The sequence below is a fragment of the Mobula hypostoma genome, chromosome 2, assembly GCF_963921235.1.
Source record: "Mobula hypostoma chromosome 2, sMobHyp1.1, whole genome shotgun sequence".
NCBI classification, from domain to species: domain Eukaryota; kingdom Metazoa; phylum Chordata; class Chondrichthyes; order Myliobatiformes; family Myliobatidae; genus Mobula; species Mobula hypostoma.
Genome location: NC_086098.1, coordinates 32,568,594 through 32,594,949, shown reverse-complemented (window position 1 = coordinate 32,594,949; position 26,356 = coordinate 32,568,594). Strand labels below are relative to the sequence as shown.

Here is a 26,356-nt window from a genome sequence, read left to right as displayed (position 1 = left end):
CTACATGGACTTCAGAAAGGCCTTTAACAATGTCCTGCATGGGAGGTTTGTCCAGAAGATTCAGTCGCTAGGTATACATGGAGAGGTAGTAAATTGGATTAGACATTGGCTCAATGGAAGAAGACAGAGAGTGGTAGTGGAGGATTGCTTCTTTGAGTGGAGGCCTGTCAGTAGTGATGTGCCACAGGGATCACTGCCGGGTCCATTGTTATTTGTCATCTGTATCAATGATCTGGATGATAATGTGGTAAATTGGATCAGCAAATTTGCTGTTGATACAAAGATTGGAGGTGTAGTGGACAGTGAGGAAGGTTTTCACAGCCTGCAGAGGGACTTGGACCAGCTGGAAAAATGGGCTGAAAAATGGCAAATGGAGTTTAACACAGACAAGTGTGCGGTATTGCACGTTGGAAGGACAAATCAAGGTAGAACATACAAGGTAAATGGTAAGGCACTGAGGACTGCAGTAGAACAGAGGGATCTGGGAATACAGATACAAAATTCCCTAAAAGTGGCATCACAGGTAGATAGAGTCATAAAGAGAGCTATTGGTACATTGGCTTTCATAAATCGAAGTATTGAGTATAAGAGTTGGAATGTTATGGAGAGGCTGTATAAGGCATTGGTGAGGTCGAATTTGGAGTACTGTGTGCAGTTTTGGTCACCAAATTACAGGAAGGATATAAATAAGGTTGAAAGAGTGCAGAGAAAGTTTACAAGGATGTTGCTGGGACTTGAGAAACTCAGTTACAGAGAAAGGTTGAATAGGTTAGGACTTTATTCCCTGGAGCGTAGAAGAATGAGGGGAGATTTGATAGAGGTATATAAAATTATGATGGGTATAGATAGAGTGAATACAAGCAGGCTTTTTCCACTGAGGCTGGGGGAGAATAAAAACCAGAGGACATGGGCTAAGGGTGAAGGGGGAAAAGTTTAAAGGGAATATTAGGGGGGGGCTTCTTCACACAGAGAGTGATGGGAGTATGGAATGAGCTGCCAGATGAAGTGGTAATGCAGGCTCACTTTTAACATTTAAGAAAAACTTGGACAGGTACATGGATGGGAGGTGTGTGGAGGGATATGGTCCAGGTGTAGGTCAGTGGGACTAGGCAGAAAAATGGTTCGGCACAGCCAAGAACGGCCAAAAGGCCTGTTTCTGTACCGTAATGTTCTATGGTTCTAATCGTAAATTTGCCTTCAATAATACCTGTTCATTTCATTTATTATAGTAGTGATGAGGTTCAAATTCAGTTTACTTTCTAGCACAAATGTCTCTGCAAATTTGCAGGGAAACAATGTTTTAATACACTTTTTATTGCTCTTTAATCAAATTTGTTAACAGAGATACACTATGAAATGAATGCTTTGCAAATTATGCTTAGGAAAAATAATTATGGTTAAATTTCTTGAGGTACTTAAAGAGCGACAAACAATTAATTCTCATAGTAAACTTGCTTTTATATATGCTATGCAACCTCCTGGAACGGATAGAACAGAACAGGCTGTTCTCGGTGGCGAAGCCTTCCTTCAAAAGAAAGTGTTAATTTTTCTATATAACCATAAAAGAGAGAGAAACTTCACTTTTCACAACATCAAGACATTTCAAAACATTTTACAGACAATGACAGGCTTTCTGAAGCCTAGTCAATAATGTAATGTAGGAAACATAACAGCCAAGTTGTGCATAGCAGGTGCTCACCAGAGCAATGTAATAAGGTTCAGCTGACATGTTTTTTTGGCATTAGCTGCGATTAGCCTGAACTTTATTAAAATAACATTTGGGATTATACTCCATCTACCTCAGAGAGAAGATAAAGTCAGGGGTTAACACCTCCTCTCAAAAATGACACCTCTGACAGCATTGCCTTTCCTAATAATCAGTTCAGATGTCAATATTTCTCTCCATAAATACCATGTGCCCAGTTGAGTTCCACCATTTTTTTAGTAGTTAGTCTGGCTTTTGCATTCAAGTCTTTGGAGTCCAACCTGAATTTATGCTCTTCTGACTTGCAGCACTGTGCAAAAGTCTTGAGCACATATATATAGCTAGGGTGCCTAAGACTTTTGCACAGTGCTATATTTGTCAATGTGGAGCAGAGAATGAGTTTGTATATCTGGCGGGAGGAAAGGATGTTGGAATGGGAAGATGGAATGATGCAGGAGGACAGGCGGCAGAGAAGTGCCAGGAGTGGGGGGTTGGCACAAGTGCAGACGTACCCACCCCTAAGACACCAGGCAGGATCATTTGATTCCAAACAAACGGTTGATTTATCATTACAGAACGTCTCTCCGGTGCCTCCGCTCCCTCCCTTCTCCCTTCCTCTTTTCCCAACCACCATTCCCCTCTCCCTGCCCCCTTACCACTCTCAGTCCACAATCGAGACCCATATCAGAATCAGGTTTATCACTCACATATGTTATGAAATTTGTTTTTTGTGTGTGGCAGCAGTACATAAAATTACTACAGTACTGTGCAAAAGTCTTATTCACCCTAGCTATATACTGTAAGTACAGATGTACAACCAACTAGTAGTGGTAGTGCGATCATTTGAGTTGAGTGGGATGTTCTGCTAAGGGGTAATCCTCAGATGGCTACAGGAGCCAATATGGGATCTGCATAATCTGGGATATTAGAGTGGATTCCCTTAACAGAGAATGCCTGTGCATGACTTTGTGTAATGCGAGGAGGGGGATGCACAGGAAGCCATCACACAGTCCTTGACAGATCGGGGGCAGGGTCCAGCAAGATGACTGGGGATACCATTGTTGCAGCCTTCCTCCACCTTCACGGCCGTAGCAATGTGTCATCATTTTCCACCACTGACATCTTGGTAAGATTGCTCCTTGTCTGGAATCTACCCTTGAGCTTACCACCATGTGTGACCGGACTAGAAGCTAAACTCTCGATGGCATTCTCTCAGGATCTCAGGAACTGAACTGAATTGATTTTATTTCTTACATCCTTCACTTACATGAGGAGTAAAAATCTTTACGTTACGTCTCCATCTAAATGTGCAATGTGCAATCATAGTAATTTATAATAAATAGAACAGTCAATGTAACATAGAAATACACTCAAATCAGTGTGAGTTCATCAGTCTGATGGCCTGGTGGAAGAAGCTGTCCTGGAGCCTGTTGGTCCTGGCTTTTATGCTGCAGTACCACTTCCCAGATGGTAGCAGCTGGAATAGATTATGGTTGAGATGGTCTGGGTCCCCAAAGATTCTACTAACACACAGCTGAAACAGTGTACTTCTGCAGCCCTTAAAAGTTTACTGTGGCTTAGTCATGAAAAGAGATCATTTCTATCCCCATAGTCACTTACATAGAAAACATAGAAAACATAGAAAATAGGTGCAGGAGTAGGCCATTCGGCCCTTCAAGCCTGCATGGCCATTTATTATGATCATGGCTGATCATCCAACTCAGAACCCTGCACCAGCCTTCCCTCCATACCCTCTGATCCCCCTAGCCACAAGGGCCATATCTAACTCCCTCTTAAATATAGCCAATGAACTGGCCTCAACAGTTTCCTGTGGCAGAGAATTCCACAGATTCACCACTCTCTGTGTGAAGAAGTTTTTCCTAATCTCAGTCCTAAAAGGCTTCCCCTTTATCCTCAAACCGTGACCCCTCGTTCTGGACTTCCCCAACATCGGGAACAATCTTCCTGCATCTAGCCTGTCCAATCCCTTTAGGATTTTATATGTTTCAATCAGATCCCCCCTCAATCTTCTAAATTCCAACGAGTACAAGCCTAGTTCATCCAGTCTTTCTTCATATGAAAGTCCTGCCATCCCAGGAATCAATCTGGTGAACCTTCTTTGTACTCCCTCTATGGCAAGAATGTCTTTCCTCAGATTAGGGGACCAAAACTGCACACAATACTCCAGGTGTGGTCTCACCAAGGCCTTATACAACTGCAGTAGTACCTCCCTGTTCCTGTACTCGAACCCTCTTGCTATAAATGCCAGCATACCATTTGCCTTTTTCACCGCCTGCTGCACCTGCATGCCCACTTTCAATGACTGGTGTATAATGACACCCAGGTCTCGTTGCACCTCCCCTTTTCCTAATCAGCCACCATTCAGATAATAATCTGTTTTCCTGTTTTTGCCACCAAAGTGGATAACTTCACATTTATCCACATTAAATTGCATCTGCCATGAATTTGCCCACTCACCTAACCTATCCAAATCACCCTGCATCCTCTTAGCATCCTCCTCACGGCTAACACTGCCGCCCAGCTTCGTGTCATCCGCAAACTTGGAGATGCTGCATTTAATTCCCTCATCCAAGTCATTAATATATATTGTAAACAACTGGTCAGGTTTTCCCAATTTCTTTTCAATCAATAACATTTTTTTTTGTGCTGTAGTAAATCCTGTACTAAAGGACAATTATGGTAACTGCAGTTCAATATCACACAAAAAAAACCTCACACAAACAAAAAACATAACATGAGCAGTTTATTGAAATGAACACAGAGAATGCTGGAACCATTTAACAAGTTAGGCAGCATCAACGGAGAGAGAAATAGAATTAATATCTCACATCAAGAACCATACAACATAACTGAAAAAGTGAGGAGACTGCTTTAGATTACAAACAGCAGGAGAGATGGAGAGAACAGTTGAAATGTCTGTACCAATGACATCAAAGTAACAATTATTTTTTAAAGTAGCAGATGAGGAGAAAAAAGAAAAATTGAAACAAATTGAAACAGAAAGGTACAGCCATGTCTGTGAAGAGAGGGAGAAAGTAGGTTACCTGAAGTTGTTAAATTCAATATTACATCCCAATGGCAGTAATATACTCAGGTAAAAGTTTTGATTCAAGATATCAACTTGTTTATTCCCCTCCAAAGATGCTGCCTGACTTGCTGAATTCCTCCAGGTGTGTGCTGCTCTGATACAAGATGATGTTCCTTGAGTTTATATTGGGTGTCATCAGAGTAACAGAGAAGTCCAAGGTGGACACAGGCCTCCTACATTGGTCCAAAGATAGTTTTTTATTTCATCAGTTTACTGGTTAGTTGAGAAAGTGGTAATGATCATGGCACCTCTGAGAACTCCTGTGCACTAACCTGATATATTGATATTGGAACTTGTATGTCTAATGAATCATACAGATATCTAATTCTCATTGCAAAATTTAGGAAGCACCAAGTATTACTTACTTAAGCTGCTTCAGCCCAAGTTATTTGGATGGCTTTGCAAACTGGCGTGACTTTTATGTTCGAGCATACAATAATAAATCACAAAAGTAATTGAATTCAGTTCTACAACGGACTGGTAAAATCTGTTTTATTAAAATGCGGCACTCTCAGGAGGGGTCAGCATATACTTAGACAAATACTTCCTGATGAAGGGTCTCAGCCTGAAAGGTCAACGGTATACTCTTTTTCATAGATGCTGCCTGGCCTGCCGAGTTCCTCCAGCATTTTTCTGTGTGTTGCTTTGGATTTCCAGCATCTGCAGTTTTTTTCTGGGTCTGTCAAATATTTTTCATCTCTCTTTCTAATATCACACAAATGAAATGGTAATTATTTTTGCTGCAACTATTTTCAATACTGGTAAGTATTACAGAAAACAGCAGCTTTTGTTTGATAGAAGACACCAAGATCAGCAAAGCTGATTCGTCGCTTGTACAATCAGTAAGAGTCAAGCAATAGTGTTGCAAAACACTCATGATCACAATATGCAGAATTCTTCATCATGAAATGATTAAATTATAAATGTTAGATTTAAACTGAAAGGGCATAATCTTCACAAAATAAAATAACAATTTTGGTTTTCCTCCTTAATACATAAAAGTGAGATCATTACTTCATGAAAATTATCCTGGTGCAATGATTCACATGCAACCTCTTCTCACTTCCTCTTATGAAGTCAGCCTCTCTTTTAAAGAACAATTACATGCCCACATTTTCAAAATTAGACCTTCAAAACTCTATGATTGGAGACCATAGACAGTTTAGTGGCATTAATTTACACTTAACACAGAACAGGCTGATTCACTTTAGCATAAATACAACCCGTATTTATTTTAGGAGTGAAAAAGTAGTCTTTTATGGAGTAGTCATAGCTTTGAACAAAACCACTTCAATAAAAATTGTCCAATGCCAATATTTTCCATGAAAGGTCACAATTTTGAAGTTCATAGCAGAGAACAAAATAGAAAAAATGTAATTGCAACACAAATAGAAATTTCTAATTTTAAGTTGTTGTCCTTTTTATGAATTGAAGTCTATGGTGAAAGAACCTGAAGGATGAAAATAAAAATCTGGTGAAGAATTGGAAAACAATAATTTATCCAAATTGTCTAAGTTATAGAAACATAGAGAATAGGTGCAGGAGTAGGCCATTCGGCCCATTATGGCTGCCATTTAGTGAAAAATTGACATTGAACCCCAACTTCATATGTTAAGACACCTTATTTAGAAATGATATGGCATAAAAACAATGTTGTGTCTCATTCAAATGCAGTCTGTACAAATGACATAAAGATTACTATTATTGATTTTGAGATTCATGATTATCTGTAGCAAGTCCTCAAAACCAGCATTCAGCTTTGCAGCTGCGTTCAGCAGCTTTTGAAGGGACATTGTACAGGAGAGGGAGTCAGAGTCATGGAGAGCTCAGCCCAGAAACTGGCCCTTTGGCCCATCTAGTCTATGCCAGCTTAGCTTTCTGCCTAGCTTCATCCACCTACACCTGGACCATAGCCTTCCAAACCTCTCTCACCCATGTACCTATCAAAACTTCTCTTAAATATTACAATTGAACCTGCATCTACAACTTCATCTGCTAGCTCATTCCACACTCACACCACCTTCTGAATGTAGTTCCCCCTTAGATTCACCTTAAATATTTCACCTTTCACCCTAAACCTTTGAACCCTAGTTCTCGTCTTGTCCAAGCTGAGAGGAAAAAGCCTGCATGCTTTCAGCCTATCTATACCCTGCATAATTTTATATACCTCTATAAGATCTCCCTTCCCTCTCTTGAGCTTCAGGGAATAAAGTTCTAACCTGTAACTCAGGTTCTCAATTCCCAGCAACATCTATGTAATTTTTCTTTGCATTCTTTCAAGCCTTTTAATATCTTTCCTGTAGGTAGGTTACCATAAATGCACACAGTGCTCCATGTTTAGCCTCCCCAACTTCAACATAACATCTCAACTCCTGATCTCAGTGCCCTGATTTATGAAGCCCAATATGTCAAAATCTCTCTGTATGGCCCAACCTACCTGTGATGCCACATTCAAAGAATTATGGGTCTGCAATCCCTGCTCCCTTTGTTCTACCATGCACCTCTGTGCCCTAGCCTTCACTGTGGAAGCCTTACCCTGGTTTGTGCTCAGATACTACACACGTGTCTGCATTCAATTCCATCCGCCACTTTTCAGCCCTTTTTCCCAGCTAGTCCAGATCACTTTGCAAGCTTTGATAGCTTGTCTATTATGCTCCCAGTCTTGGTGTCATCCACAAATTTGCTGATCCAGTTTACCACATTATCATCTAAATCATTAACATAAATGATAACAAACAACAGACCCAGAACTGATCCCTACGGCAAACCACTAGTCACAGGCCTCCAGTCCAAGAGGCAACCCTCTACTACCACTCCCTCTCTTCTCCCACTAAGCCAATGCTAAATCCAATTTACTACTTCATCCTAGATGCCAAGTGAGTGAACCTTCTGGGCCAGCCTCCCACGTCGTACTTTGTCAAAAGCCTTGATAAAGTCCGTGTAGACAATATCCACTGCCTTTCTGTCATCAACTTTCTTAGTAACCGCCTCAAAAAATTCTATAAGATTGGTCAGATGCAATCTGCCATGCACAAAGCCATGTTGACTATCCCCAATCAGTCCCTGTCCATCCAAATACTTATATACTGTATCTGGTCCCTTAGAAAATCTTCCAATAATTCACCTGTGACTGACAACAGGCTCACCAGTCTATAATTTCCTGGCTTATTCTTAGAACCTTTCATAAACAATGGATCAACATTAACTATCCTCCAATCCTCTAGCACCTCGCCTCACTGTTTTAAATATCCTTACCAGGGACTCTGCAATTTCTGCAGTAGCCTCTCACGAGATCTCAAGGGACACCTCATCAGGCCCTCAAGATTATGCACCATATTTAACCTCAAGACAGCAAACACCTCCTCATGTGTAATCCAGATATGGTCCATAACCTCTTTACTCTTTTTCCCCAATTCTATAGACTCTGTGTCTGTCTGCTGAGTAAATACAGATGGAAAAAAGTCATTTAAGATCCATCTCTTTCAGCTCCATGCACAGATGATCATGCTGATCTTCAAGAGGACCAATTTTGTCCCTTGTTATGTTTTTACTCTTAATAAAACTATAAAAGCCTTTGGGATTCTGTTCCATCGTGTTTGCCACAGCAACTTATAACCTCTTTAGGCCCTCCTGATCTCTCTCGTAAGTGTTCTGCATTTCTTATACTTCTCAAGTGCCTCATTGATCCTAACTGCCTATACCTGATATGAACTTCCTTCTTTTTCTTTACCAGGGCCTCAATATTCCTCATTAACTAAGGTCCCCTAAACCTGCTAGCTTTGCCTTTTATTCTAACAGGTAGTGTTCTCCCTCCTACACAGACTAGTTTCTGCTTAACGAATGGATGTTGTAAACTATAGAAAGGCTATGGAACAAACTATGAAAGTGAGAGTTTTCAGGGAGACAGAAAGACCTGGCAAGGCTACTGTGAAACACAAAATGCTGGGGGCTTTGAGATGGTGCTGATGAGACAAAGCGATGCTTTACTGGCAGCAAACAAATCTACTATCTACTCTATTAATCACGCCTTCTCTGGGCAAGAATCACTGCAATCAGTAGCCTGTAACTTCCCTTTCAGAGTTGTGCTCTTGAACTCCCTGTACAGACTGGAGTTTTTGTGGTACTCCAGAGAAATCGGTAAACTGGCGTCTCGAAGGTGCAGCACGGTTGCGGCAGTGTGGCGGGGCCCAAAGCTCAAGAATGAGGAAGGAGGCGATGTTTGGCCAATTTAAGCCTAGGTCAGATTGAAAAGGTCAGGTACGGGTCAAATCAAGACAGCAGGGAACAGCAAATGTTTGGCCATTGCTGCAGCAGACATGGGCCCGAATCAAAGTGGCAAGTCCGGGCCTGAAATCAAGGAGCTGGCCGACATTTGGCCGATTTAAAAGAAGGGCCAGATTGAAAAAGTCGAGGTGTCAGAGCCAGCGCTGAGGGACGGGCCGGTGTTCACCTCACTGCTCCTTGAAGTTTACTCGTCTCTGCGCTGAACTAAGGCTGTGGCCTGCAACTCACGGGCTGCTGGTCTGGCTGCAGCAATGAGCTAGTTTCGCGGCTGCGGACTCACTTCCGTAAACTTTAGTTCTGAGAGTTATTTGTTTACTTTTTATTGTTTGCATGGTTTGTTCTTTTTTTTTGCACAATGGGTGTTTGATGGTGTTTTTTAATAGGTTCTATTGGGTTGCTTTGTTTTCGTGGCTGCCTGTAAGAATAATTTCAAGGTTATATATAGTACTTTGGTAATAAATGTACTTTGAACTTTGAGATTGTTCTTCATACAAGGGGACCGCAAAGACTCTCCAAAGCTACCACTAGGCAATCCCGACAAGGCAAGCCCTGTACCATTACGTCTGCTCCTGTCACCTGAAGCAATTGAAAACCTAGTCTCTCCTAGAGCATGAAGTACATGTACCTCCGTCGTGGAGCAGTGAGCCACAAACTATGAGATGTAGCAGAGATCAGAGCAGCAGACTGAAATTATCCCCTGGAAACTGAGAGTGACCACAATGCTGACATCAATGGGCAAAGCAGTCTGTATCTGAGATAGCAGTAAGTCACAAATTTCAATGAAGACAAAGAACACATTTTGAGGTTCTGTCCTTGAAACAACAATGTTTCGGGGAAAACAGGCTGGAAAAGCATTTTTATGATGACATAGAAAGCTTGTGCAGACACAGATCAAAAATCATGGTGGAGAAAAACTTTTGATGTCACATATTAGTTTCACTTAGGGGAGTTTTATATGAGAATAAAAGACTATGGAAATAAAAATACCAAAGAAAAGTCAAGAATCAAATTTCCTAGATATGTGACCTAGAAATGAGTGCAAAGTTGCTCTACTCTGGATTAAACTGACTTTCATCTGCTCATAACCAATCTTTTCAGAGTTAAGTGAAGCAATAGATTTCTTTCTTGTAAACTTAAGACTCGTTCCAAGTGAAACACCCTGGTTTCCTCGGCTGCGTAAGTGGAGGGAAGACAATTTCCGGCCGCGCCAAACTCATGAGATTGAGGTGCGCTGGATCCCACCCCAACCTCAGTACGTGTGGATGCTGTGTCACTTGCTACCCTGCTACAAATTATTGCCACAAATAACGGACAGTACACTGCATACGATAAAAGGAATATTTATGAATCTTAACTAAAGGGATGGTAAAGAATAACAAAAAGAGAAGGGCCCATTCTAATTAAACAGTCAGATGTGCACATGTTGGAGCCCATCTTCAACTTCTCTGTCACTCAGGCACTGCGCCCTCAGAAGGTGTGAAAGCACACACCACCTTCCAAACGTAGCTCGCAATCCATCTCGAACAAACGGGTCTCCCACTGGATTGGATGCTACGACTGGTTCTCCCCAGCGTCTTTTCTCTTCATCTCCTCTCAAGCAAAAGCCCAAGACCAACCTTACTGCCCCTCACGAAGAAAACCTCCTGCTAATTGGATGGCCCACATTCCACATCATCCCTCATCTTCAACAATAACCCAAACAGGATGAAAACAGAACAGACTGCTCTTACAGAGCTGCTAAATGAAATAGCTACGACATAACAGTAAAGATGTGAACCAGGGCATTGCACGAGCAATAATTTGTATTGTACAGTTTATAAACCTCAACAATAATACATTTCCTGGAGCGAGTTATAAAACTTCCTTTTCGAAAATCCCCCCAGACCACTTGAATAATGGTATAGGTCCATGGCATGAAAGAGGTTGGGAATCCCTGGTTTGGAGGGATATGTGCCAAACCCAGGCAAATTGGACCAGCTCAAGTAGACAACTTGGTCAATATGGAAGAGTTAGGTCAAAGCTCCTATTTTCATGGTATTTAGTTCTGTGACTTTATTCTATAATTCCACTGGCCTGCCCTTTCCACTTGTCCTTTAAACTATTTTCCCTTCAATTAGTTATTTACTTCCCTTCCAACTAATAAGTCTGCTTTATTCACACCAATGAGTGCGTCATTAATCCTCTTCCCATTGCTTCCACTGTGTCATCAGACCCACTCCATTATGTGGTGTTGGGTCAAATGGCAGGTGCAAACTCTAAGATTACAACTGGGTCATTTTTATACTGCAATGAACAGCAAACAGATCTTAACTCTGTATTTTGTGTCTCGCCAAAGGAAACAGGACTCTTGTACGGAAAGGATAAGCACCCATAAAGATGATTCTTGGGATTTCACAAAGTATTGATGATTATGAAGAAAAGTTTTGCAATGTCATCAGACCTATCATACACAAATAAGTTGCAATAACCATACCTCACCAGATACATATGATCTTCTGCATACAAAACAGGAATTCACAAGCAGAGTGATATATATCACTAGTATATAGTTCATAGATTTTCAATAGATTGAACATATCAAGGTACAACAGTTGTGTTCCTAGTGTAAACATAGCATTGGTAATTCTTTTAAGATAGTCTTGAAGAGGATTAACAGAGTTATACAGGTTTCCCCCGCCATCCAAAGGTAGAGCGTTCCTTATGAAACGGTTCGTAATAGGCTGGTCCTGGACTTATTTCCTGGCATAATTTAAATACTATTATTTAATTATTTATGTTTTTTATATTGCTATATCTATACTCTATTCTTGGTTGGTGCAACTGTAACGAAACCCAATTTCCCTCGGGATCAATAAAGTATGACTATGTCTATGACTATGTAAGCCGGAATGTCATAAAGTGAAGAAGCAATTACCATTTACTTATGTAGGAAAAATTTGTGAGCGTTCGCAGACCCAAAAAATAACTTACCAAATCCTGCCAAATAACACATAAAACCTAAAATAACAGTAACATATAGTAAAAGCAGGAATTATATGATAAATACACAGCCTATATAACGTAGAAATACTTTTCTGCAATCATTGCACTGTCCACCGTAGTGAAAATCTCACGCAAGTGCTCTCTGCAAAAGCACTCTCTCCAGTAACCTTCAAGCTATGAAGCTGCCAAATCATACCAAATAACACATAAAAATACACAGCCTATATAAAGTAGAAATAATGTATGTACAGTGTAGTATCACTTCCTGGAATCAGGAAGACAGCGGGCACACTGATGATGGTGTATTAGGCTGAGTCGTCGGAGGTTGGGGTGGTGGGACACTGGGGTGTTATCTCATTGTCGTCTGTTTCCATCAGGGCAGGCAGATCATCTTCTTCTATGTCTGCCTGCCTCGATGTCGAAGGTCGAGGTTCGTCGTCTGCTGTGGCTGATGTGGAAGGCTTGAAAAACGACAGTATGCTTGACTGCTAGCCTTGCGCATTTTTCTATCATACAGTTCTTTGTAAGCACTCAAACCATCCCGCAAATATGCCCTAAACCTATGTACCCTTTCAAAATTAAAGTCGTACTTTTCTGCAATGATTGCAGCGAAAATGTCATGCAAGTGCTTCACATTCAGTTCCTGGACGACCTCACTTTCGGTCCGTTTGCTACTGCATTCAGTTTCGATTGTTATCCTTTCCTCTTCCAATTGCATCAGCCCTTCATTTATCAGTTTTTGGTCATGGGATGCCAAACCTTCTTCAATATCACCCTCGCCAGCTTCCACAAGCCAAACTCACTTTGTCCTCACTTCGTTCACCACGATCGAAACACTTAATTATGTCTAGTTTCATGCTAAATGTAACACCCTTAAGAGCTCTTTTAGGCTTTTCCGATACCATAGGACTCATCTTGCTAACGGATGCTCAAAATAAATCGACATAAAGCACAGATGCTTACAGGCATGTGCTGTTCAGGGCACACACTGCCTTTTTGCGCATGCTGCCTTTTTTCGCGTGCTGCATTTTTCGTGCGCTGCTTTTGTTCACACGCTGCCTTTTTTCGTAACAGTGAAAACACCTTCTGTTAGCGAAAACAAGTAACTAATGTAGGTCTTTCGTAACAGCGAGGTATCATAAAGTGAACGTTCGGAAAACAGGGGACACAGTACAGAGGAAACTCCAACACAAGGCAGGCTTCCTTCTATGAGTTCATTGTTCTGGCTAATTTGAAGACTGATTCACCCAGGGACTTGAAAAAAGAAGATTTTCATATGGGTCTAAAGTAACCCAAGGAAGTAGCTGTGGATGCTACAAATGGAAGTAATGCAACATCGATGCTTAAAAGCTTCGTGACAATAAATTTAAGTAGCAAAACTAACAACATTTTAGGAAGCATAGAAGATTAATCGATTAGAGTGCCAGTACATAATGGCCAGGGAACTGGAATTGCAACAGAGAGATATTTCAATTTTATCATTGGCTAAAGACTGGACAATTAAATGTACTGAGTTTCCATGGACTCCTCACTATAAGTGAGGAGATTAAAATTTATGATGATTTATCTCCAGAGACTTCCCAAAATTTATCAGTCACTAAATGCATCACATTATTGCTGCCTGTGATCTTGATGTGCACAAAAGGCTGCAAATTTTCCTACATTGCTCCAGTGACTACACCATGAAATTAATTGGCTGCAAAAAGCCGTGGGAATTCAAGAAAGGGGCAGGAGAAGTGTAATTCCTTCTTTTCTTTAAGCAATAACGCAAAATATTGCTACCAAATATTTGACAACAGAAAGCTGGAATTTAAATATATGACAGATTTAGGCCAATTAAACTCATTTCAGGTTTTGCATATAGGTGCTAATACTGGTTTCCAAGGAAAGGTTTGCTAAAATAATTCTGAAGACAGTTAAGAATCAATCATGTTGATGTCAATTCCAGTAAGAATAGTAATATTGAGTACAACTAGTTGCAAATTTTCAGAAATTCAAGAAACATTTTTAAAACTATTCTAAAAAATATAACTGCAGTAATTTTCTCCACAACAGTTTAAACACATTAATGAATTATTTTACCCCTCCTACCGAATCTACCTAAAAGTTTAAGTTAAAATTTTGTATCCTATACATAACCATAGAGAATGAATGGCATAGTGAGTTAATCTAATTGGGACCTCTGCCACATCTTTAAAAATAACTGCATGACTAAACACATTGGGAACATTGTGAACTTTAGTCTCACATCTTACTTGGAGCTTCATCACAGTACTCCTGAATATTAACTTTTCATTAACTTTGAGGAAGGTTAATGTAATTGATACAGATGGCCAGGGTGAGGGGGGAAATCTGTCCTCAATCATATGTGCTTAAATATGCATAAAGAAATGTTAAGAGTCAAGGAGCACACACCCTGATGTGGAGTATAATCTGGGCCATCAATATATATGTCATTACAGATGAAGAGTTAGGCATGTTTGTTTTATGATTGTAGTATTTCAAGTGGAATTTCCAGAGAGAAAACATACAAGCCATTTTTACTTTCATTTTAATCGAAGCTCCCAGTTAAAGAGGCTCAAGAGAATGAAGATGTAATTTTACAAAAGTTCATCTATTTGACCAAAACAAAAGTAAAACTTATTCAGATAATTTAAAAGTCACAAAAGCGATAAATGTAAAAAGCAAGATTTAAAGTGATTCCAACATTATAGCATAAATAACTCAATGAATTAAAAACCTGACAAAACCAATTCAATATTTTTTTTGCTGTGGTAACAATGCCAAGCCTTAAATTACCTTATGGTGGTCTTCTCTGGAAATCTTTGAAACTGAACAGTAAAATCACAGTAATTGGAAAGTCAATCTGGCAGCTTCCGAAATCAATCATCGCTTAAAATTCATTGTATTCACAGAACTGAAAGTCAGCACAACAAAAATTAAATTGCAAAGCAAGAGAAACGGACTAATCACAATGGTCTACTCTGACAGCTTTGATAATAATTCTATTATAGAATAATAGGGCAACACAACACAGATGCAGGTTCTTCACTTTACCAGTCCATGCTGACCACAGGACCCACACAACTAGCCCCAATTTCCTGTAATCAGCCCTTATCCCTCTAAGCCCCGTCCCTTCATGTACCTAACTAACTGTTTCGTTATCTATACTATCGTACCTGCTTCAATCGCTTCCTCTGGCAATTCATTCCATATACTCACCACAATCTGTGTTAAAAAAAACTTTCCCCTTTGGCCCTTCTATATCTTCCCCTCTCACCCTAAATCTCTGGACTCCCCTACTCTGGGGAAAAGTCTGTTATCATCCATCTTATGTATGCCTCTTATTAATTTAAACACCTCTGTAAGGTTGCCCCTCATTCTTCTATATTCCTAGGAATAAAGATCTAGTCTGGCCAATCTCTCCCCATAACCCAGACCTTTAATCCTCGTTACATCCTTGTAAATCTTTTCTGCATTCTTCCCAGTTGAACCATGTTTTTGCTGTAACAAGGTGACCAAAACAGTATACAGTACTCCAATTGCAGCCTCACCAAGGCTCCCAACTGCTATACTCATTGTCCTGACTCATGAAGGCCAGTATGCTGAATGCCTTTTTCACCACCTTGTCTTCCTGAGATGCCACTTTTAATGAAGTATGCACTTCATAGTCATAGTCATAGTCATACTTTATTGATCCCGGGGGAAATAGGTTTTCCTTACAGTTGCACCATAAATAATAATTAGTAATAGAACCATAAATAGTTAAATAGTAATATGTAAATTATGTCAGTAAATTATGAAATAAGTCCAGGACCAGCTCAGGATCTCTGACCCTCCAAGGGAGGAGTTGTAAAGTTTGATGGCCACAGGCAGGAATGACTTCCTATGACGCTCTGTGTTGCACCTCGGTGGAATGAGTCTCTGGCTGAATGTACTCCTGTGCCTACCCAGTACATTATGTAGTGGATGGGAGACATTGACCAAGATGGCATGCAACTTAGACAGCATCCTCTTTTCAAGACGCCACTGTGAGAGAGTCCAGTTCCATCCCCACAACATCACTGGCCTTACGAATGAGTTTGTTGATTCTGTTGGTGTCTGCTACCCTCAGCCTGCTGCCCCAGCACACAACAGCAAACATGATAGCACTGGCCACCACAGACTCGTAGAACATCCTCAGCGTCGTCCAGCAGAAATTAAAGGACCTCAGTCTCCTCTGGAAGTAGAGACGGCTCTGACCCTTCTTGTAGACAGCCTCAGTGTTCTTTGACCCGTCCAATTTATTGTCAATTTGTATCCCCAGGTATTTGTAATCCTCCACCATGTCCACACTGACCCCCTGGATGAAAACAGGTGTCACCGGTACCTTAGTTCTCCTCAGGTCTGCCACCAGCTCCTTAGTCTTTTTCACATTAAGCTGCAGATAATTCTGCTCGCACCATGTGACAAAGTTTCCTACCGTAGCCCTGTACTCAGCCTCATCTCCCTTGCTGATGCATCCAACTATGGCAGAGTCATCCGAAAACTTCTGAAGATGACAAGACTCTGTGCAGTAGTTGAAGTCCGAGGTGTAAATGGTGAAGAGAAAGGGAGAAAAGTCCCCTGTGGAGCCCCAGTGCTGCTGATCACTCTGTCGGACACACAGTGTTGCAAGCACACGTACTGTAGTCTGCCAGTCAAGTAATCAAGAATCCATGACACCAGGGAAGCATCCACCTGCATCGCTGTCAGCTTCTCCCCCAGCAGAGCACTCCTATATCCCAAAGTTCCATTGAACTCCTAGTACCCTACCATTGATAGTATAGGTTCTACACTGATCGGACTTTCCAAAATGCATCACCTCAAACTTGTGTGTATTGGCATCTATTGTCACTCCTCAACCCACCTTCCCAACTGATTAAGATCCCTCTACAACATACAATAACCTTCTTCACTATCAGCAACACTTCCTGATTTCGTGTCATCCGCAAGCATTGCCAATCAAGCCTTGTGCATTCCACTCCACATCATTTATATAATAATAAATATCAAGGCTCCCAGCATAGGACCCTGCAGCATACCATTAATCACTGGCCTCCATTCTGAAAAATGACCTTTGATTTCAACTTTTAAGAGAAGTTTGGATAAGTACATGGATGGGAGGGGCATGGAGGCTGTGGTCCAGACACAGGGTGATGGGATTATAGTTCAGTATTGACTATTTAAACCAAGGAGCATTTTTCTGTGCTGTAGTGCTCAATGACTCTTAACTATCAACCACCACCCTCTGCTTCCTATCTCCACACCAATTTTGAATCCGCCTAACTAGATCTCCCTGGATTCCATGGGACCCAACCTTCTAGACCTGCCTTATAATTAGGTTATGTAGACCAGGAGCAGTCAGGTTTAATGCCTGAATGAATTACCCATATCAGGGCAGCAGTAAGGTTACTGCAACTGGCCTTTGGATTAGTGAAAGAGAAATCAGACTAGTTCAAATTATCATTGTTATCTGATGATTCTGGCTCACAGGAGTGCGTGAATGCATTCGTCAAAGCAAATTCAGAGTCGCCTAAAATGCCCCTTGTGACTGAATGTTCCATTAAAAATTCACTGTTTGTGTATAAGCGTTGCATCAGTAGGGTGAAATAATAGAAAACCAATAGTCGCATAGAATTTTGCACTAAAAAGGAAACGCTCCTTTCAACTGCAACAAATAATAGCAGTGGGATGTTCCTTGCAGAAAACAGGATACTGTGAGCTTGAGCATTAATTTCTACCAGAATGATGTGACTTTGAATATGGCACCATCTATGGAGGGACTGCAGCATCAGGGAACAGAGCAGCCGAAGGCCAGGCTAATCAGCCAATCAGATTAAAGAATTCTTGCCACCAGCTAAGCACGAAGGAAAAAGCAGGTATTTGAAGCTGAAGAAAGATTGGAACACACTTATCATATTGTAAGAAAAGATAAAATAGTATAAACAAATTTTTCATTACAATGTTACATCTTATCATTTTAAGAATGGTTTAAATTTTAAAGTATTATTCTGAGGTAATAAAACTCCCTAGTTCTAAGAATATTTCTCTGAGGATCAAACAGTAGTTTTAGCAGAGATTATGATCTCATATACTATTTAACAACCCTGACAGGTTAAGGATTTTTTAAAATATCTTTCAGCCGAAGTAGTATCTAAAAAAAAAAATTGAAGTTCACATTAAATAGTTTATTCTGTGTTAATTATATCTTAAAATACTCAACGTTACAATTTGTGGAGAAACAGGATTTCATTGACTTCAGCTTCAGACATGGTGGAAAAACAATTTCAAATTCCTTTCGGGCACAGCAAATACCACTCCATACATCACCCAAAAATCTGTATAATAAGAAAAATAATAAAACCTACATTCCTTCGATAATGAAAGGCAGATTTAATAGACAGTTGATAATGAAATTTAAGCCGTTGGATCCATGTCAGAATTACACGCCATAAAGTGCACAGAGGAAGATTTTTCCCTCTCTATTGTTATTTAATCTGTTACTTACAGAGCCATACTGCATGGATCAGTACATTTTACCAATTCAGTCCATAGGCTAATCATCAAGCAGCCACTTACACCATATTGATTTCATTTACCATTTTTATTTTCATTCAACTCCTGCAGGATTCAACCACTAATTTGCACATAGTGGCCAATCAACCTAGCAACCCACATATCCTTAGCTCATGGGAGGAGACTGCAGTGCATAGAAAAACACACACACACACACGTACTCACAGAGAGAGTGTGCAAGCTCCACACAATGGACACCGGAGCTTAGGATTGAACCTGGGTCACTTAACCTAAAAGTCAACAGTTCTACTAGCTGCACCGCTATGCCGCCTCTGTATTCTGCTAATATAACCACATAACCATATAACAACTACAGCACGAAAACAGGCCATCTCGGCCCTTCTAGTCCGTGCCGAACTCTTCCTCTCACCTAGTCCCACCGACCTGCACCTGGCCCATAACCCTCCATTCCTTTCCTGTCCATATATCTATCAAGTATCAAAAGTTATTCAGAGATATGAAGAGTCAAAGAGAGGCAAGAGTTGATATTGTACTGCTGGAAGATGATGCTGGTGAGTTAGTAATACAGCAGAAAAATAGTGGCCGAACGTAATAAGTATTTTGTGTCAATTTTCACTGTGTAAGACACCAGCAGTATAAGACCGTAAGGCATAGGAGCAGAAGTAAGCCATTCAGCCCCATCATAGTGTATGATTTACCTCCATTAGGTAAGACAAAACATCTAATAAGTACAGCTTGGCTATTCTTAATTATGCCATTGCTTACATTATGCATTGCTTAGGTTACATTATTCCTGCAAAAGAGCATTTAGAAAACATCTGAGAAAGATTAAGCATGGATAGTTTTCTTCACAAAACATTGCAGCAGTAATTTAAATATATGTTTTGCCATTTTAAGGTTTCCATCATGAGGTCAAGTTCAAGTTCAAGTTTGATTGTCATTCAACCATACATATAAATACAGCCAGTCCTCTGGAACCAAGGTGCAAATCCCAATACAAAGAGCATACAGCACATATACTGTAGTTATGATAGCAGAGAAACATACAGTCTCAATAAAATAATGCAAGCCCCTCAGTGGCTTGGCTTGTAGATTGATGGTGCATGGGATGTTGGCCTGATCCAGCTTGTCTTCCACCAAGCAAACACTTGGAGGGCAGTACCGACGTCAGAAGCCAGCCCCCAACCCAGTACACATTCCATTCCAGCACGCCCACAGGGGCCTCTGCTCTTTCCCACACCGCCTTGGCGTCTCCTCTCCTGGGCAGCTGCAACAGATGACCCCACAGTATGAGGGCCTGGTCCGTGCAGCTACCCCGCCATCAGTCTCATCCGCGAACCAGCGAACCAGACCTGCATTATTCTACATTACCAATATCCAACAGGATGTTGTGATCACAATAATAACCTCCAAGACAATCATTTGCACCATGTATGAGTGCATAAATGTGAAAATGTGTATGAACTTCTCTGAGATGAAATCGTTATATTTTTAATGAATTTTGGATTTTTTTTTAATTGGTGCTCAGTACGACAACTAATTTTGCATGGTTAAAGATACCAGCAGAGAATCGGGTTTAATATCAGCAGAATATATTGTGAAATTCATTGTTTACGTGGCAGCAGAACAGTGCAAGGCATAATAATAATTTTTTTAAACTGAATTACAATAAAAAAGATAAATAAAATATTTAAGTAAGCAATGCAATAAAAGTTATGGTAGTGTTCATGGGTTCAATGTCCATTCAGAAATCAGATGGCAGAGGGGAAGAAGCTATTCCTGAATTACTGAGTGTAACATGCTGTTATTACTTGTCAAATGATTGAAATTAACTACATCCAGCAGAGTTTATTTTGCAGTGGAATCTGCCACTTCTCAATTTGATATAATTGGATTTGAATCACGCTTATAAATCAGATTTGAAACCAGAGAAAAGGTGACACTTGTTAGCACAAGGGTGCTCTGCGTACAAACATTTCTTTATTGTGGGTCTGGAATAAAGTGACCTGAACTTCATGCAATCACAAATAGGAATGAGTTGTGGGTCACAGTGTTACAAGAGGCTTAGCAGAAGCTGAGCAGTGATCTGTGGTGAATTTTTCATTGTAATCTGACTGTTGTCCTGAAATCATTAAAGGCATGTGAGCTATTGCCAAGAGCTTGCAGGATACCAGTGTCCTGGGCTTTTCTGCCCTGATCCCTATGTGCTTATTCTACTCAAACTGCATTAGAAGCAACCTGTTTTCACTCTGACACTTTAATTAGATTTAACAGTATTAACAAGCCGCATTTGAACTGCATGATTTATATTTCAAAAGAAATGGTTAAAAGAACGATATACTTAACTAGTGTAATCAAACTATTTCCATAAAAAATAAATAAAACTGTGAATTCAGCCAAACTGCTGTGTGTGAAATAAGTGGATCCAAGTTGATGCTCATTTTACACACCACTTTACAGTTTTTTCTTTGCATAGTCAATGCATGCCCAATGTTTGCTAAGTTTGTTCTCGAAATTTTCAAGGAACAATGGACAACAATTAGGGAATAATTCAGCTGGTTAGAATAGCACCTTTGAGGAAGCTAATAAACTGAGATCTTTGTTCCTGTTTCTAATTCTACGCTAGTAAGCCATCTAAAGATGTTGTAATTCAGTAGATTGTTAAACAATGATTTACCAGTGGCATGAACAAAGACATTGTTCTCTTCAGATCAAAATTTATCAGAACTAAGCACCATGTGAATATTCTAAAATAGGTATGTTATATCATTTAATATATTTGCAATTACAGTAGCTCACATTATCTTTTAACTATGGGTCAGAACAGGATTATTGTCAAATCTGTTAATCTGGGGAGTCAATGTTCCATAGCTCCATTTTTTGGAATAAGGCCTCATATTTAATTTTAGAGTGAACGATTAGAATGTGTGCAAAACATGACACTCATGGGTTTAAATTTAACCAGAAACAGGCCTGATGATAACATACCTAGAGGTGCTGATTTTCCCAGAAATTTAAACCCCGACTGAAGTCTTCAGGGCCCTTTTATGCTAGGCGTTGGTGACTGGCCAAAATGAACACAGGTGCTTCTGATTCAAAACAAAGTACGAGAGATGGAAATTGTTCCATCCCTAGGATTTGTTACAGGTTCTGGGATTGTCCACATGGCCAGACAAATAAGCTGCCTAACATGGATATTAGTCTCGAACCGGGGTTCCCAATCTTTTTTATAACATGAATCCCCACCGTTAACCGGGAGCTCCAGAGACCTCAGCTTGGGAATTCCTGGTCTAGAATTTGTTTTGAAATTTCACTCTCTCGACCACCCTGACATCTCCTACTTCAAAACCACAAATTGAGATGGAAGATGAACAGTGAAAAATAATGGTGCTTGCAATACGGTCCTATGCTATTAAAAACTCGTAGCAATAATGTCCATTTATTTTATGTGGTTCCTATCCATCAGACATTGCTAAAACCTCATCTTCAGGCAGCTTGACAACAGTGGTTGCTACTCTCACTAACTATTAAATACATCAGATACATTTCCAAGTGCTTTTTAAAATTAACTGTAATCATCAATACAAAATAGCTTGAGTTCTATTTATTACTGATGGTAATTTTCACATTGATAGAAAATGGAGAACTACTTTGATGAGTTTACAAATCTTTCCACTTACCTTGTAAATATTCTAGTTCACTTAACTGATTGTATCCTCAAATTGAATTGACCATAAAAAACTAACCTGAAGCTTGTTTTCAGATTTTCACTAACACCACAGGTCAATACTCATGTATCAGAGATAAGCAATAACAACCAGAATATTTCTGAAGTGAATTTCTGTTAAGTTCTGAAGCATTTACTTTCTTTTACTAAAGAGAAAATTAATAAAATAAAGATGTGTGTAAGTGATAAAATATTCCAATAATATTTGTACTAGACCATAAATACAATTAAAGGCATTGACCTTCCTTCTCTAATAAATATTATCTTATGCAAACAGTATACTTCACCACAAAAGTGGTCAATTAAAGTGCCAATCATCCTGAATATTGAAGTAGAACAGTATAGAATAATTTTGGATTTACAGCCTAACCTTGAACAAAAGTTGTAAACATCACAAGCCTCACTCATATAATGTAGGACACAATTTGAACCCTTTATTCACTGCTTAATTATTCTAAAAATTGATAAGATATTTGAAGACATTAGTCACTTAATTTAGAAAGGTTCTAAATCATTAGAGAGTTTACAGTCAGACAGTTAAAATGGGAAATGAAGAACTCAACTTACCTCTCAAGAAGTACTACTTAAAAACCAATAAAAATTACTGCTGTGCACTTTAGTAAAAACGGCACTGTGAATGTTACTCATCCTGGAATTCCCAGGACCTACACTATGTTCCAAAATCTGGAACTCATTTTGAACCAAAATTTTTTACATATTTCAAGTACTGTTCACTTGAGAGCTAAAAATGTTCACTAGACCTACGAACAAAAATAGAATATTTGGGGATCTGTTATACCCTACACTTGGAAATTAAACTCTTTGGGAAATTTTTCAGAGTAGCAAAGAATTTGGGAGAAAATGAAAATAAATCTGAATTGTGGTGCTGGTTAGCCTTTATTTTTATGCAGATATTAAGCAGTTATCTAGATAATGTTTCAACAAAATAACTACACATATCAGTAACATTGATTTTTTTCGTAACCATATTTTGAGAAAAGGTTTGCACCAAACTGACAAAGTTCTTCAAATAATATCCAAATATATGTTTTAGTTACCGGAACGGTTGGACAATAACCCCTGGAGAACCTCAGTAGCTTTTTTACACTACATCCAAAAATAACCCAGGATCAGTGGTTTTCTTCAGTGAGCTATAAATAGTGTGATGTTTTCATGTGCTTTGTACAGTTCTTCGCTTTGTTGTGCTACAAGTTTATAGGATCAGCTGGAAGAACAGATCTTCATGTTGCAGGCTTCCATAACCAAAATTGCTAAGCATCAGGAAAAAGGATCCATGCGATTTCACAACACAAAAGCAAATGCTTTCAGCTAAAATTGCTGTTTTTAACAAATAATTTTACAGTACTAAAAATAAAGCATGATCTTGGTTTTCAATTTACAGGGTCTGGGGTGGAGCCTAGCATCTGGAGGTTCATGAGTATGCCACAGTTAGCACCTTTATAGACATGATAAATGGATGAATCATTCAGTGATGTCATTAAATTCTGACCTATCATTATGGAGTATCCCAAAATTATATGATTATTAAGATTGTAATATTCCGCATTATTGCCTATTTTGTGAAACATGACAGCAAGGTGCAACAGAGGAATTCAAGCCTTTAGATACAGCAGTTAATCACAGATCAGGCCACGCCATTCAGGATCAGGATATAAGCACTCCGTCCGATTGGTCGTTATCCTTTCTCTCACCAACCATCTCCTCACAACTTTTTCTCCCATGCACTTTCAAACTCACCTTTAATCTGATTCATGTATATGTACACTCAGCCACACTATGTGGTAGCAAATTCTACATTCCAACCCTTCTCTGAGTAAAGAGATCAACAACTTGTCATGGGGTCTTAAAGAACCGAACCTTCCCCCCCCCCCCGCCCCGCCTTACCTCATCAAGACTGCACCAACCTCAGGCACCCACTTACATAAAACCGGTTTATTCGCATTAACTCCCCAGTTTCGACCACTCATCCGTATACAACTTGTACAAAGTACATAACGAAAAGAAGGCTACCGAGGCTATATGTTCCATTGGAAAACTGAAAGCCAATCTCAAAACTCCAAAAAATTCTTATTGTGTTTGGATGCCTATTATCTGTAACTCAATCTTCATATCAGTCATCATTGCCTGTCTTCCATTTACTAACAATTCTTCACTATTGCTATTTGAAAGCAAATTATATAAAGGAAATCAGGACGCACTCGTCCAATTGTTCAACAATTTCAAAGCCATCTGCATCCATGTTATTGATGGTCATACATACCCTTCGCTGTTCGTCTTCAAAAACAGACTGATGTACGTTGCAGGCAAAGAGTGAGGTCGGGAGGTCATTGAAATCCGTTATCTCATCGAAATCTTCCTGCGAGAGGATGTGATCATTAGGATCACGGATGTCCGCAGCCTGAACGAAAAAATCGCCGGCAGCAGCTCTGTCGCTGAAGCGTTTCAGGTTCTTCATAGCAGCAAATGGATCGTCTCCTCTCATCCTGCTCAAAAGCAAAGTAAGTGCGATTAAATGCAGTCTTGCAACGAGCACTAAAATCATATCGCCTCAATGGAAACATATTATCTCAGACTCTCAGCAGAGAGATAACAAACCATCAGCACTCCTAAAGGCACCCACTTATGTTAGTCTGGGAATATGGAAACAGCGAGACTGACACACAATAAAAATTCTCACCAGCAATACCTAAAAGTAGAACATGAGTATACCGAAGCCATAATAATGTTCTCATAATAAGAGAACAGCTAAGCAATCAATTTGAACTGCTTGACCAGTGACAGTGTTTCACACTCTATTCCGGAATAATTTCTTGCTCATTGATTTTGCAGTGATACTCGGGTTTGTTCCTGCTGCCAGCACCAGCACCCGTGTCCCAAAGGAAAAATAAAATGAAACTAGTATCACTGAAGAGATGGGCATCCTTTCTCAATAGATGAGCCAGGAACCGGTGCGCTTGGCTGTGAACGACGCTGCAAATCTTTAACAGTTCAGATGTGGAACTGCCAATCTGGCGATTGATGGCAATGAGCGCGGTGACCTGCAGCTACGCGCGTTGTTATTCTGCATCACCTCCAAGGGTCAGCTCGGGATTAACTGCTGCTTTTGGACTCCAACGCTGAATGGGACCTAATATCAATCCCTTACCTGCCTGGGTCCCAGCTTGCCGTCTCCCCGAGGCCGGAGCGCAGTCAGCTTCCCCTGTGCTCACTCAGCCTGCTGTGACAGCTGGGGGTGGGGAGGAGACCCATTGACATCTTTCACAGCGCCAGTTCAACGAGCCAATCCATTGTAGCGGCACGCCCGCTCGCCCTAATTGACGGGCATCTTGCCCAATCGCCGCCCGCACTGCCGCACGTTTACGCTCTGGACCAAGGTGCCGGGATCAATCGGAAGAGAGAGGACAGAAGGGGGCGGGGTGTTAGGCTGGCGCTGGGTTTGTGGTGAAGACGGGGCAGGTGATTCATTGTAACTCTGGGGGTGGTTGGGTCTACATTGTATGTCTTCATTGGAGTCAACGCCAAAAAATATTTTTTAAACAAGGCAATGATTGGCATGAAAGAATTACACACCTGCAGAAAATGTAAGATGTGTTTCTATTTTTTTGGAATCCAGGTGTTGCTGGCAAGGCCAGTATTCAGTGTCTATTCCTGATTGCCCTTGAGGAGGTGGCGGTGAACCATATTGAACAGTTCTTCTCTGGTGAAAGTAGTTGCACAATCTCCTTGAGCAGGAAGTGTCAGGATTTAGATCCTGTGACAACGGAAGTAGAGTGAGGTACTTCTGAATTAAGATTATGTGACTTGGAGGGGAACCTGCAGCTGGTGAGGTTTCTATGAGCTTGCTATCCTTGTCCTTCTCTGTAGCAGAGGTCTGAGGATTACTATCAAAGTAGCCTGGGTAAGTGGCTTGTGCATTTTTGTATATGGTACAAACTGAAGCCACTTTCCACCCTCTGTGGAGGAGATGAAT

General features: G+C 40.3%; 1 protein-coding gene across 2 annotated transcripts in view; it reads right to left on the bottom strand.

The window, feature by feature from the left end:
- The window catches only part of rcan2 (regulator of calcineurin 2), a 378,528-nt gene extending 352,861 nt beyond the window's left edge, over positions 1-25,667 (bottom strand). For both annotated transcript variants that reach the window (XM_063035152.1, XM_063035163.1), the window contains exons 1-2: positions 25,532-25,667; positions 24,647-24,869 (exon numbers count right to left, since the gene is read on the bottom strand). In XM_063035152.1, the coding sequence (XP_062891222.1) occupies positions 24,647-24,868 (222 nt within the window). In that variant the 5' untranslated portion in view covers position 24,869; positions 25,532-25,667. The remainder of the gene's footprint in view (positions 1-24,646; positions 24,870-25,531) is intronic.
- Between the last annotated feature and the right edge of the window lie 689 nt (positions 25,668-26,356).